At 42.4% G+C, this 14,580-nt stretch overlaps 1 protein-coding gene across 4 annotated transcripts in view; it reads right to left on the bottom strand.

Moving 5' to 3' along the window:
* LOC122563629 (amine sulfotransferase-like) overlaps positions 1-14,580 on the bottom strand; it is a 41,336-nt gene that overhangs the window by 15,289 nt on the left and 11,467 nt on the right. For all 4 annotated transcript variants that reach the window (XM_043717612.2, XM_087976818.1, XM_043717611.2 and 1 more), the window contains exon 4: positions 13,523-13,649. In XM_043717612.2, the coding sequence (XP_043573547.2) occupies positions 13,523-13,649 (127 nt within the window). The remainder of the gene's footprint in view (positions 1-13,522; positions 13,650-14,580) is intronic.

Below are 14,580 nucleotides of genomic sequence, written 5' to 3'. Positions count from 1 at the left end.
TGTCTCTTAAATATACTCAATGACTTCGCCTCATCGGCTCTCTGCAGCAATGAATTCCACAGATTAACTTCCCCCTGCATGAAGAAGTTTGACCTTATCTCAGTTCTCATGTCTTCACTCTGTGCTTGGGTCCTTGTCTCTGCCACTATTGGAAACATCTTCTCCGTGTCCATTAGTTTCAATCACATCCCTCCTCATCCTGCTAAGCTCCATAAAGTACAGACCCAGAACCCTCAATTGGTATTCGTATGAAAAGCCCTTCATCCCTCGAATTATACTTACAAACCTCCTCTGGAGCCCCTCCAATGCCAGCACATGCTTCCTTAGAGAGGGGTCTAAACTATCTGAAATATTCTAAATGGAGTCTGACCAGAACTTTATACAGCCTCAGCAGTACATCTTTGCTCTTGTATTCCAGCCCTCATGAAATGAATGCCAACACTGCAATTCTGTGATACAATGAAGGCAGTGGTTAAAGAGGCCATTCAAAGGTTGTGGGTTCAAATAGGGCAGCAAGGTGGATCAATGGTTAGCGCTGTTGTCTTCACAGTGGCAGGGTCTTGGACTTGATTCTATCCTTGGGTAACTATCTGTGTGAAGCTTGCACATTCTCAGTGTCTGTGTGGGTTTCCTCTGTGCTCCGGTTTCGCCCCACAGTCCAAAGATGTGCAGCTTAGGTGGATTGGCTGTGCTAAATTACTGTGTTCAGACATGTTCAGGTCAGGTGGGTTAGCCATGGTAACAGGGATAGAGTGGGGGTCTGAGTCTAGATGGGATGCTCTTCAGAGGGTTGGTGCCCTCTTTCTGCACTGTTGGGATTCTATAATTGCATTTGTCTTCTTAACTGTCAATTGAGCCTGCACGTTAACCTTAACAAAATCCTGAACGAGGATTCTCAAGTTGTTTTTTGCTTCAGATTTATAGTTATAGTCACAGAGATGTACAGCACGGAAACAGACCCTTTGTTCCAACTCATCCATGCTGACCATATATCCAAACCTAATCTAGTCCCATTTTCCAACACTTGGCCCTTATCCCTCTAAACACTTCCTATTTATATACCCACTCGGATCCCTCTTAAATATTGTAATTGTACCAGCCTCCACCACTTCCTCGGGCAACTCATTCCATACATCCACCACCTTCTGCATGAAAACGTTGCCCCTTAGGTCCCTTTACATCTTTCCCCTCTCACCTTAAACTTATATCCTCTAGTTTTGGATTCTCCACCCCGGGGAAAAGACCTTTTCTATTTGTCCTATCCACGCCCCTCAAGGTTTTATAACCCTCTATAAGTTCACCCCTCAGCCTCCGATGCTCCAGGAAAAATGTTCCTCATTTTGAACCTCTGTTCTTCCTACTAAAGTGCAAACCTCACTTTCCCAATTATATTCCATGTGCCACTTTGCCTACTTACCAAATCCTTCTGCAGCCTCCCTGCTATTTCAACACTACCAGTCTCTCCACCTATCTTTGTGCAAATCATCTACAAGCTGAGCAACAATGCCCTCAGTTCCTTCATCCAGATCAATAATGCATAATATGAATAGTTGTGGTCTTAACACTGACCCACTTGGAATTCCACTAGTCACCAGCTGCCATCCCAAGAAAGACCCTTTTATCCCCACATGGTGCCTTCTGTCAATGAGCCAGTTCTCTACCCATACAAGTACCTTCCCCCTAACACCACAGGCTCAGATATTATTGAGCAGATCCTGTGTGGTACCTTGTCAAAGGCATTCTGGATATCCAAATCATTCCACTGGCTCTCTTTTGTCTAACTTGCTTATTACCTCCTCAGAGAATTCCAACAGATTTGTCAAACATGACCTCCCCTTGATGAAGCTGTGCTGATTCCCCCTTATTTTACCACACACTTCCAAGTAATCCACAATCTCATCCTCAATAATAGACTCCAAAATCTTACCAATTACTGAGGTCAGGCTGACCAGCCTATAATTTCCTGTTGTCTTCCTCCTTCCCTTCTTAATCATGGGTGTTACATTTTCCATTCCTCTGGGACCCTCCCTGATTCCTGTGACTCCTGAAGGATCATGACAATGAATCTCCTCAGCTTTCTTCTTCAGAACTCTGGGGTGGAGTCCATCTGATCCACGTGACTTATCCGCCTTTAAACTTTTAAGCTTCCTAGTGATGAAAATGTGTTGCTGGAAAAGCGCAGCAGGTCAGGCAGCATCCATGGAGCAGGAGAATTGACGTTTCAGGCATGAGCCCTTCTTCAGGAATCGACGTTTCGGCTCATGCCCGAAATGTCGATTCTCCTGCTCCTTGGATGCTGCCTGACCTGCTGAGCTTTTCCAGCAACAGATTTTCAGCTCTGATCTCCAGCATCTGCAGTCCTCACTTTCTCCTAGCTTCCTAGTGATGGCCATTACACTAATCTCTGCCCCCTGACTCTCGAAGTTCTGATATGCTAATGGTGGTCTTCCACTGTGAAAACTGATACAAAGTACCTATTCTGTTCTGCCACTTCTTTGCTTCCCAATACTACTTCTCCAGCTTCATTTTCAAGTGATTCAATGTCCATTCTTGTCTCTCTCTTATCTTTTAGATATCTTTAAAAAATCTCTTGCTTTTTTTTATGTTACGAACTAGTTTACACTCATTTTGCATCTTCTTGCCTTTATAGCTTTTTTAGTTGTTTTCTGCTGATTTTTAAAGATTTCACAGTCCTCTGGCTTCTCATTAATCTTCACCACATTGTATGCTTTTTCTTTTCGGCTGTCCTGACTTGCCTTGTCAGCCAATGTTGCTTCATGCTCCCCTTGATATGTTTCTTCTTCCTTGTGATAGATTTGTGGGCGGCACGGTGGCACAGTGGTTAGCACTGCTGCCTCACAGCGCCAGAGACCTGGGTTCAATTCCCGCCTCAGGCGACTGACTGTGTGGAGTTTGCACATTCTCCCCGTGTCTGCGTGGGTTTCCTCCGGGTGCTCCTGTTTCCTCCCACAGTCCAAAGATGTGCAGGTCAGGTGAATTGGCCATGTTAAATTGCCCGTAGTGTTAGGTAAGGGGTAAATGTAGGGGTATGGGTGGGTTGCGCTTCGGCGGGTCGGTGTGGACTTGTTGGCCCGAAGGGCCTGTTTCCACACTGTAAGTAATCTAATCTAATCTAATCTAATCTAAAACTAATCTAATCTAATTTCTGCTTTGCCTTGCAAATTACCTCCAGAAACTCCCACTATTACTGTTCCACTGTTTTTTCTACTAAGCTCCTCTTCCAATCAACTCTGGCCAACCTCTCCCTAATGTCAGTTACTTTTAGCCAATTGTAATGCCATTACATCTGATTCAATTTTCTCCCTTTCAACCTACAGGGTGAACTCAATCATATTACGGTCATTGTCTCCTGGGGTCCCTTCACCTTAAGCTCCCTAATCTAGTTTGCTTCATTACACATCACTAAATCGAGAAATGCCTGTTCCCTAATGGGTGCTACCACAAGCTGCTCCCTTATGATTGTTGTAATACTGCCTCTCAGTACACCTTCCTACTCTATCACTTGTTGCTATTGTGGATATCCACATATCCTTGGATAGTTCATTCCGAGTTCCAACCCCGTGCAGTCACATTTACTACATGCATTTAAGTTCAACTCCTTCAGTCCTGTATTGATTGTCCCCCTTCTCAATAGTATTCACCTTATCTGCCATGCCTGGTTAGATTCCTGATCCTTTCCATATTCTGCCTACCTTTTCAAAAGGCTACATATCCTTGGATACTTCATTCCGAGTCCCAATCCCGTGCAGTCCCATTTACTACATGCATTTAAGTTCAACTCCTTCAGTCCTGCATTGCTTGTCCCCCTTCTCAACAGTATTCACCTTATCTGCCACGCCTAGTTAGATTCCTGACCCTTTCCATATTCTGTTCTATTACTTGTTCAAGAAACTTCAACCTTTGCTGAGCCCTCCCCCACTTAACTTTTTCCATAATTTTCTGTACAATAAATCCACTGCCACCCGCCACCCATCCCACTATTTTGTTTCAAGCCCTATGCACAACCCTAACTATGTGATTCACCAGGACTCCAGTCCCAGCATGATTCAGCGAAGCCCACCCCAGTGGAACAGCTCCCTCCTTCTCCAGTACTGATGCCAATGTCCCACAAATTCAAACTTATTTCTCATACGCTAATCTTGGAGTCATACCTTAACCTCTTTAGTCTTCTTGCTTCTGTGCCAATTTGCTTGTGGCTCAGGTAGTACTCCAGAAATTATTACCTTTCTGGCTCTGTTTTTTAATTGTGCCCTTAGATGATCATATTCCCTCAGCAGAACCTCCTTCTGCTTTCATTGGTACCTACATGGACCACAACTGGATTTTTTTAGATTCCCTACAGTGTGGAAACAGGCCTTTCGGCCCAACCAGTCCACACCGATCCTCCAAAGAGTAACCCACCCAGACCCATTCCCCTCTGACTAATGCACCTAACACTATGGGCAATTTAGCATGGCCAATCCACCTGGCCTGCACATCTTTGGACTGTGGGAGGAAACCGGAGCACCCGGAGAAAACCCACGCAGACAAGGGGAGAATGTGCAAACTCCACACAGACGGTCACCCAAGGTTGGAATCGAACCTGGGACCCTGGTGCTGTGAGGCAGCAGTGCTAACCACTGAGCCACCATGCCGCCTCACTCCAAATTCCTCTGCACCCAGACTAGATATCCTAAAGCAGGCAATACAGCCTTCAGGACTCTTGATCCTAGCCAGAGATCAATGTCAATTCCATTGACAAATTATCTGCAATTACAACTACATTTCTCTTTTCTCTCACTGTTGAATGGCTCCATGTACCACAGTGCTTTTGTTAATTTGCATATCCTCCCTACAGATCACACATTCAGCCATCCAGGGAGCAAGAATCTCAAACCTGTTAAGACAAACTCAAGGGCTGAGGCTCCTTCAGCACTATCACCTGGACCTGCCTTGCTCGTACTCACACTCTCCGGTCCCTGACCAATGACTAAATTTAAGATAGTTAATCTAAGGGCTGTGACTGCCTCCTGAAACAGTTTCCAGGTAACTTTTCCCCTTCCCTAATATGTTGCAGTGTTTCGAGCTCAGACTCCAGCTCATTAACTCTTAGCTGGAGTTCCTCAAACAGCCAACGCTTGCAATTGATGTGGTCACTGTGAACCATAATGGAATCCACTAGCTCCCGTATTGTGCAATTACAACACATTGCCTGGCCCAGCATCTCTATCTTAATTACTTCATCTTAATTTGATTTTTAAATTTTTCATACTGTTCTTTTAGTTTGTCGCTGGCAATATTACCCTGATTTACCTTCAATTTGAAAGTAACCTATAACAGAGAGTTAAATTAGAAATTATCACAAACCAATGAACTTATGAACCAATGAACTATCTGTCATGTTAGTCTTTTGTGCAGGGTCCCTGACCCTGGACTTCAATTTATCCTGTTTTTAAAAAAAAACCTTTCAAAGTATGTGCCAATCAAAAAGAAAGCAAAAGGCACATATTCCCCTTTGCACTAAATTTCCACGATGCCTCCAAATTCTTAGACACTCCACATGTACCATCCTGACTGTGCAAAGCTTACTGACCCTAATGATCATTACGGATCTTGGGCTTTAACTCATAACCAACTCTCCATGTCCCTTGATTACCCAACAGACCAAAAATCTGTCTCTTTACACATTAAATAAAATTATTGATGGCAAATTCATAACCATCAGGAATATAGATTTTCAATTATTTCAGTGAAGATATTTCTCATCCCAGTTGTAAATAATCAGCACCCTGTCCTGAAACTGTGCTTCGTTATTCTAGGTTCTGTAACCAGAGGAAATGTCTCAGTATCTCTCCCACCAAGTCCAATCATAATCTTGAAAGTTTCAATGAGTTTATCTCTCATTCCTCTGATCTCCAAAGAATCCAGAAACAATTTATTCAACTTTTCGGAAAATCCGCTCATTTGATGAAGCAACCCAACATATCTCCGCTGTACTGCCTGCGATGGTCTTCTTAAACAAAGATTCTTGCATTGAATTTGGGGGTCACTGGTTAGGCCAGTGCTTAATGCCCATTCCTCCAGTTGGCTTTGAGCTGCAGGTATACCAAGAGTGCTATAAGGGAGTTCCAGGATTTAATCCGAACAACAGTGAAGGACTGGCAATGTAATTCAAAATCAGGATGGAGTGCAACTTGCTGGAAACTTTATCGGGGGCAGTGCTCCCATGCATCTGCTGCTTTTGATAGACCAGGATTTGCAACTGTTGCACTTCAGGAATGGGGGCAGGAGAAAGGGCACATTTTAAATTTTCTTTTACTCTAGAGGATGGTGAGAAAATTTCAGAAAATTAAAGGTTTATGGCAACATTAAACATAGTTTTAAAATTTCTGAAACCAGCCTGAAAGTTTCTCATTTATCCCTGCTCTTCACTTCCCGTCTGTTAATCAAGTCTTTATTCAGGTCAATAAATCATCCCAATTTCATCAGCCCTTACTTAAAGTATTAATGTCTTGTATGGGATGTTTCATCCAGTGTTTCCTAGATACACTAATACTCTAAAAAGATTACTCAAACATGATTTCCCTGTCTTAAAACCATTATGACTTGTTCTAATCACTCTATGCTTTTCTAAGTGCATTATTAAGACTTTCTTGGTAACAATTTCTGCAATTTCCTCATGAGTGATGTCAATGAACTGACTTGTGGCTCTTGTCTTATTTCTCACTCCTCTCTTAAATAATTATTATATTTGTTGACTTCCATTTTTTTGAGACCATTCTAGAATCTCAAAAATGGTTGAAAGCCACAACCAGTGTAACCATTTGCAGCTGTTTTACAATTCAAGGATATGGGCAATCCAATACTGGGGATTGTGGAATTTCAATCAGTAATGTTGCTCCAGTAGTTTTGCTCTAATGCTACTACAGAGGAACCTTGATTATCCCAAACAACACGGGCGGGGAGTATTTTGTTCGGATAATTGAATGCCGGATAACATAGTTTAGCCAAGCATCGGGACCTTGCAATCGTGTTCAGATAATCCAAAATTTGGATAATCGAGGTTCCTCTGTAGTTACCGAAAGTTCTTCACAGCTATTAGCCCAAAGTTACTGTCTATTTCTGCTATGTCACATGCTTATGTGAAGACAGACAAAACTTTTGTTTAACGTCTCTACCAAATCCCCATGATAATTTCTTATGTCTCTGCTTTTAAGGTACCAACTTTTACTTCAGGTGCGCTCTCATCTTTTTCAGATATTTAGAGAAGGTCTTATAATCTATTTTTATATTTTTGGCTGGTTTCACAGCAAAATCTATTCTATTTTTATCAAATTCTTCATGATTCTTTGCTGCTTTCCAATACACTCAATACTCAGCTTATATTGCAAAGAATCCTGACAACTCGGTTTCAAATAAAATTAGCCTTTAATTTGCTCAAAAGCTAAAGGTAAATTTTCTTTTTGTTTCTTTGATTCTGAATGGAAAGTACTTTGTTGAACATTCTGAATTGTTTCTTTGTCTTCCACCTTTGTCTTTAGTTATAGCCTCGTTAACAGATGAATCTTCACCAGCTCTTCCTTCATACCTAATTGAATTTTAAGATTCTTGTGAGTGCTTGGAATCTCCTGAAACACGCAATAACCGCTTCCTATTCTATGCTTCTTTGTAAATTCCAAACATTGTTTAATTCATTTCAGTACAAAAATAAAGCCTCACTAAAATATTCAAAATGAGCTTATTTAAATCCTTACATATAATGATAATTAAAAGAGATTCAAATTGGTTAAATTTAACCTATTTTTTTCCAGGCTTTTTATAGCAGAAGATAATTTTTGTATTTCTAACTTCAAATTTCAAAACTGTACTTCGACTGATTCTGATATTCTGCTATTACCAGTAAGAGACACTCTAACCAACACCCCTTGAGATTCAATGGTCTTGCCATCACTGAATCCACCACTGTCAAAATTCTTGGGGTTACCATTGACCAGAAACTCAACTGTAATCACCACATAAACACAGTGGCTACAAGAACAGGTCAAAGACTAGAGATACTGTGGCGAGCAACTCACCTCCTGTCACCCAAAGTCTATCCACCATCTACAAGGCACAAGTCAGAAGTGTGATAGAATAATCCCCACTTGCCTGGATGGATGTAGCTCCAACAACACTCGAGAAGCTTGACACCATCCAGTACAAAGCAACTGGCTCGATTAGCACCACATCTACAAACATTCAATCCCTCCACTACCGGCGCTCAGTAGCATCAGTGTATACTATCTACAAGATGCCCTGCAGAAATTCACCAAAGATCCTGGGACAGCACTTTCCAAACCCACAGCCACTTCCACCTCGAAGGACTAGGGCAGCAGGTACTTAGGAACACCACCTGCAAGTTCCCCTCCAAGCCACTCACCACCATGAGTTGGAAATATACCGCCATTCCTTCACAGTCATTGGGTCCAAATCCTGGAATTCCCTCCCTACAGCATTGTGGGTCAACCACAGTAAGTGGACTGCCACGAATCAAGAAGGCAGCTCACCACCACCTTCTCAAGGGCAAATAGGGATGGGCTATCAATGCTGGCCAGCCAGCAACGGCATGTCCCACAAATGAATGATGAAAAAATAATAGTATTAAGTGAAAGTTTGATAGTCTCTATTGAAACCACATTCAGGTTATTATATTTTGGACACTTTGTAACCATTACATTCACTTGATTCGAAATAATATCTTCAATTGATGGATTTCAATTCTTAACAAATTACAAATTGTTCAACATGTTTAGGGGAGATGTTGGTGTCATTGCACTAACAATGTCAAATCAATCTTTTCGCGACCTGGATACAAATCCCATACCGAAGATTAATTTAATTTCAATTAATAATAAATCTGACATTAAAAGCTAGTTTCACTACTCATGAGCAGGAAACCATCGTTGATTGCTGCGAAAATCTTTCTGGCAGATAAGAAAGTCTGCTATCCTTAACTGCTCTGGCGTTATCATGACTCCAAACTCAAATGGCTAACTCTTCGGTGCCTCGGAAAGCCTAGCAGGCCACTCAGTTGTAAAAAGTCAAAATGGAATGAAACCGACTGGACCAGACAGCACAAGCCCTGGCACCAAAAACAGCGGTGGCAATCCTATTTCTAACATCTAGGGCTTGTGTTAAAGGCAAGAGAGCTGTCCCACACACTAGTCAAGGAACAGTCTGACATAATTGTTCTCACAGAAAGATAAGTCAAAGTCCCAAACACCACCATTACAATCCCTGGATACTTCTTGTCCACGGGAAGACTGAGGCACCAAGACCTGAACAAGACCCAAGCTTAGACTAATAATGGCAAGTACCTTTTGTAACATGTAGGTGCCAGACAATGACCATCTTCAACAAGAGAGAATCTACTCCCATTGCGATTCAATGGTTTTTCTCTCCTATCAAAATCCTGGAGGTCATCATTGATAAGAAACTGAACCAGACAAGAATAGTTTGATAAAAGAGGTCAGAGCATGGAAATTCTGTGGCATTGAGTCCCCAAAACCTGTCCATCATCTACAAGGCACAAGTCATCTCTTGGAATACTTGCCTGAATGACCGTAGCTCCAACAACGCAATACCATCCATAAGGGGCGGCTCGGTGGCTCAGTGGTTAGCACTGTTGCCTCACAGGATCAGGGTCGATTCCAACCTCGGGTGACTGTCTGTGTGAAGTTTGCACATTCTCCCTGTGTCTGTGTGGGTTTCCTCCAGGTGCTCCGGTTTCCTCCCACAGTCCAAAGACGTGCAGGTTAGGTGAATAGGCCATGCTTAAATTGTCAATTACGTGCATTAGTCAGAGGGAAAAGGGGTTTGGGTGGGTTACTCTTTGGAGGGTCGGTGTGGACCTGTTGGGCCGAAGGGCCTGTTTCCACACTGTAGGGAATCTAATCTAATCTAAACAGTGGTACCACAATGACAACATTAAACATTCAGTACCTCAATACTATTACATAGTGATAGTGTGGCTGCTACCACAATCTACAAGATACATTATAGTAACCCACCAAGATTCTTTGAATGGTGAGACTTGAAAAGACAAGTTTTTAATGAACTTTTCTAGTCAAGGTGCTTGTAAGGCAAAGGGTGTAGGACTGGAATCAATGAAGCCCAAATTAGGAGACATACAACACAACAACAGAGGGACAGTCTCTGCCACTAATGCTACCAGCAGGAGGAGAAAAATAGCAAAAATGAAGTGAATGGGTAGTGTACAAACTGACAAGATTAGCTTCCCACACCACACAGCCATGTGGACAGAGGCAAATCCTATATAGGTGAGAAAAATGCCCTTGGAACATTGAGATTTTCACTCAAGTTCGACACCAACAAATGGAGTTTGCACCAGTGGCCCCTAACCTGAGTTACCAACTTGCCAATGCTGGAGAGGTTGGTGTGTAGGTACCCTATAAACATAGTGTGACTACAGAAACTGAATAATATCCATGACAGGAATGAAAACTTGACCTGCATCACTGGTTTCAGTCTCTGCTGGTTTCAGAATGGCTGTCCACTGTGGTCTTGATGATAAGATACCAAGTGGAACATAAAAGCACAGAAGCTCCATTTAATTCAACCATGATTATAACATGGCAAGATGGAAGCAAGGTCACATCAAGGAGTTGTTAGACCCAGAGAGAGAGGTACAAAGGGCATGGTCACTGTGCGCACCAGCAATGAGAGACAGCATGCATGAGTGGAGGGACTCTGAATGCTTTGCTGGCTGGGCTGCTGGTCAAATGAAACAGAGTCTTATAACATGAGCCACAGGCCAAGAGTAATACAGGGCGATGAGTGAGCAGTATGTGGGAATGAGGCAAAAAGTTTAAAATTGACCAAGAAACATGAAGTGCAAAAGAATATACAGCCAGTGAAAACCAGTATGATTGTCCAGGGTACCAACTTGCCCTCCAATAGGTTATAAGATTTATTATAAGATTATAATAGTCAAACATTCCAATTACAGGGCTCCAAAAATGACCTGCAATGTTACTTCTCATCCCTAACTCTCTAATCAGGAATTAGTCATTTGCATACTTCCTGTATTCCTTGGTTGTGGTAGCCGTTTCTCAGGGTCCCTCTCCAGAAGTGAACCCTGATTCGCTGTTACCCATCATCACCATGGTAAACATAGAAAGTGGATTAACAGGAGAGACATATAAATGAGCCATAATAAGGAAGTGCACCTAGCCCAAGCTTTACTACAGTCACCAAAGCTGCCAGGTTACGTCTAGGTTGATTAGTTATGGTCCGATAATTACATGCATTCCATATTGATCAGTGCTTGTTCCTTCATAATGAGCTCTCAAATGATCAGTTATCCAACCAACATTTGGAGTGATCAAAGGAACCCTAACTAATATAACAAGCTATTCACAATCTCATTGTAACAACCGTGCGTACTTTAGATAAGCATTTGCTACTCGCAGGAACAACCAGTACTTCAGGCCATGACAGATAAGATGGGCACCCAGTGGGTTCACTGATGTGGCCAATAGACAGTGAGTACAAGGAAGTACAAGGCAGGCAACTTGAAGGGCACCACCCACATAAATAACTGCCTTTCCTTAAACAGGCTCTTACTTTATTATTATAAACACACCGTCAAAGTGCCACCACTACTTGGTTCGTTCCTTGAACTGAGTGGATCAAACCTTCAAAGTTAAAGATTTATTGTTATTTAAGTATTTCATTTTCTGACATGCATGTACCTGTGAGGACCATCATGATAAGCATGTTTTGCTTTGCTCGAGAATCACACAGCCAACATGACAGAGGGCAAACACACTGCTCATGAACCTGCTTAGGTATGGCAACTAAAGATGCTGCAACAATCTTTGAACCAAGCTGAACTGCTGCTGGGATTGGGTTGTGTTTGATACAAAAGATGCACACTGTCTACCCTTCGAAAGGGAACCTGGTGCCATGTTCAACTCTGTATTTGAGCAACAAAGAATAATTGACAGATAGGGTTAAAAAAAACACACACAACTCCAGGTTATAGTCCAACAGGTTTATTTGAAAGTACAAGCTTTCGGACTATAACCTGGTGTTGTATGATTGTTAACTTTGTCCACCCCAGTCCAACACCAGCACCTCCACATCATAACAGATGGGAGAATAAACATCAAGACCAGACAACATTTATGCAGTGTTTCCTGCACTGGAACTCGAGATGGCAGATGCCGATTCCACAGCTTGAATCAGATTACTCATAGACCAAAGCTAGTATGTGTCAACTTCACAAGACATCATTAGCAGAGTATTCCATGAGGTTTCATAGCTGTGTTGCTGGAAAAGCACAGGAGGTCAGGAAGCATCCAAGGAATCGACGTTTCGGGCATAAGCCCTTCTTCAGGAATGAGGAGAGTGGGCCAAGCAGGCTAAGATAAAAGGTAGGGAGGAGGGATTTGGGGGAGGGGTGTTGGAAATGCGATAGGTGGAAGGAGGTTAAGGTGAGGGCGATAGGCCGGAGTGGGGGTGGGGGCGGAGAGGTCAGGAAGAAGATCGCAGGTTAGGAAGGTGGTGCCGAGTTCAAGGGATGGGACTGAGACAAGGTGGGGGGAGGGGAAATGAGGAAACTGGAGAAGTCTGAGTTCATCCCTTGTGGTTGGAGGGTTCCTAGGTGGAAGATGAGGCGCTCTTCCTTCAGCCGTCGTGTTGCTATGGTCTGGCGATGGACAAGTCAAAGGAACTGCATGTCCTTGGTGGAGTGGGAGGGGGAGTTGAAGTGTTGAGCCAAGAGGTGGTTGGGTTGGTTGGTCCAGATGTCCCAGAGGTGTTTTCTGAAACGTTCCGCAAGTAGGCGGCCTGTCTCCCCAATATAGAGGAGGCTTTTCCAGCAACACATTTTCAGCTCTGATCTCCAGCATCTGCAGTCCTCACTTTCTCCATGAGGTTGCATAGCCAACTCTCCAATGGGTGACTTGTTAAATGTCTGTCTGACTCCAGACAGAAGAGGGGAGGGAACCACTCAGCTTGATCAGCAGAGTTGTTAAACAGCTAGCCAGCCAAGGGCTCTCCCACATCAGACTTGGCTTGCCGCATCTATTAGACGACCTGCGTTAGCTTCACCACAAGATGGCTCAGCACTACCTTTACAAGATTTTGGATTAGTGGTGCCAGAAGAACACAGCAATTCAGGCAGCATCCGAGGAGCAGTAAAATCAACGTTTCGGGCAAAAGCCCTTCATCAGGAATAAAAGCAGAGAGCCTGAAGCGTGGAGAGATAAGCTAGAGGAGGGTGGGGGTGGGGAGAAAGTAGCATAGAGTACAATAGCTGAGTGAGGAAGGGGATGAAGGTCAAGTGCAATCAGGGATCAGCAATAAGTGATTGCCCAACCTGCTCATCCGCATCCTGAAAACAAATACATGAAAAAACAGAATGCTTCAAAATCACATCTGAAAGTTTCAACCAAGATTTTCCTCAATTAACATTATTGGTAAAACCTAAACAGAACTGTTAATTGCAAAATATTACCATTTCCCTCAATAAACTGCTCCAGAAAGTCAGAAATATCCTTTGGTGTCTTCAAGTAATGATGACAATTATGATAGTGGTAAAATGACACAATCACATCCTTGGGATTTCTGGCAACATATATGATCTACATTGGAAAATCAAATAAAAGCAAAAATTCAGTTTCAAACTGTTGTAGATTCAATTTAGTCTATATGGAGTTATAATTTAATGCTTCATTTTTATCAGTTTTCCACACTTGTTCATTCTTGTTCTTTTGATTCTCTACTTGTCTCCTTTGTTAAACTGATTCTTCTAACTTTTTGCAGAATGCGCAAGCACCTATCTTACATAACTATCACCTTGTGTTGGGATTAAGGCATGCTTTTGAAAGAAAAAACATGTATCAGGTTCCCAAGATCACAAGATATTTAAGTATGGAGGACATTTTTAATTCATCATGTGAGAAACACCCCCCACAGCACCTGACTGGTTTATTCTTGTTTTTCAGTGATTTTCTATGTTTGAGTGAAAAGAATCACTTCCTCGCTGCTTTACTTATCATTTGCTATTTCAAACTTGTTATTCTTTATCCCAATTTCAGTTTAACGTATGTATAAGAACTACTCTCACAATTATGCTTGATTGTGGAAATTTATTTTTGAGGCACACACTTAAATGCTCCTCTCCAAAGTATTTTGAGCCTTTCTCCCTAATTTAGACAATTCTGACCACAGGCAATATATTGGCTATTAATATCATGGAGGTTCCATTGACCAGAAAATGAACTGGACAAATCATACAGAGACAGCAGCTTCAAAAGCAAGTCAAATGGAATTCTGCACCAAGCAATTCACCCACTATCTCCCCAAAAGCATCCACTAGTTCCAACACCCAAGTAAGGGATGTGATGGAATACTGCATACTTTCCAAGATTAATGCAGCTCAAACAATGCTCATGAAGCTGGACATGATTCAGAACAGACAGTCCACTTGGCTTGCACTTCATCCACCATTTTAAACATTCACTCTCTTCACCATCAACAAATAATGAGTAATGTCATCGACAAGATGCACCA

Source organism: Chiloscyllium plagiosum, unplaced genomic scaffold, assembly GCF_037043375.1.
Source record: "Chiloscyllium plagiosum isolate Xiang-an unplaced genomic scaffold, Cpla_swu_hap1 HiC_scaffold_30, whole genome shotgun sequence".
NCBI lineage: Eukaryota > Metazoa > Chordata > Chondrichthyes > Orectolobiformes > Hemiscylliidae > Chiloscyllium > Chiloscyllium plagiosum.
Note: the sequence above shows the minus strand (reverse complement) of the source record. Positions and strands in the feature narration are given on the sequence as shown.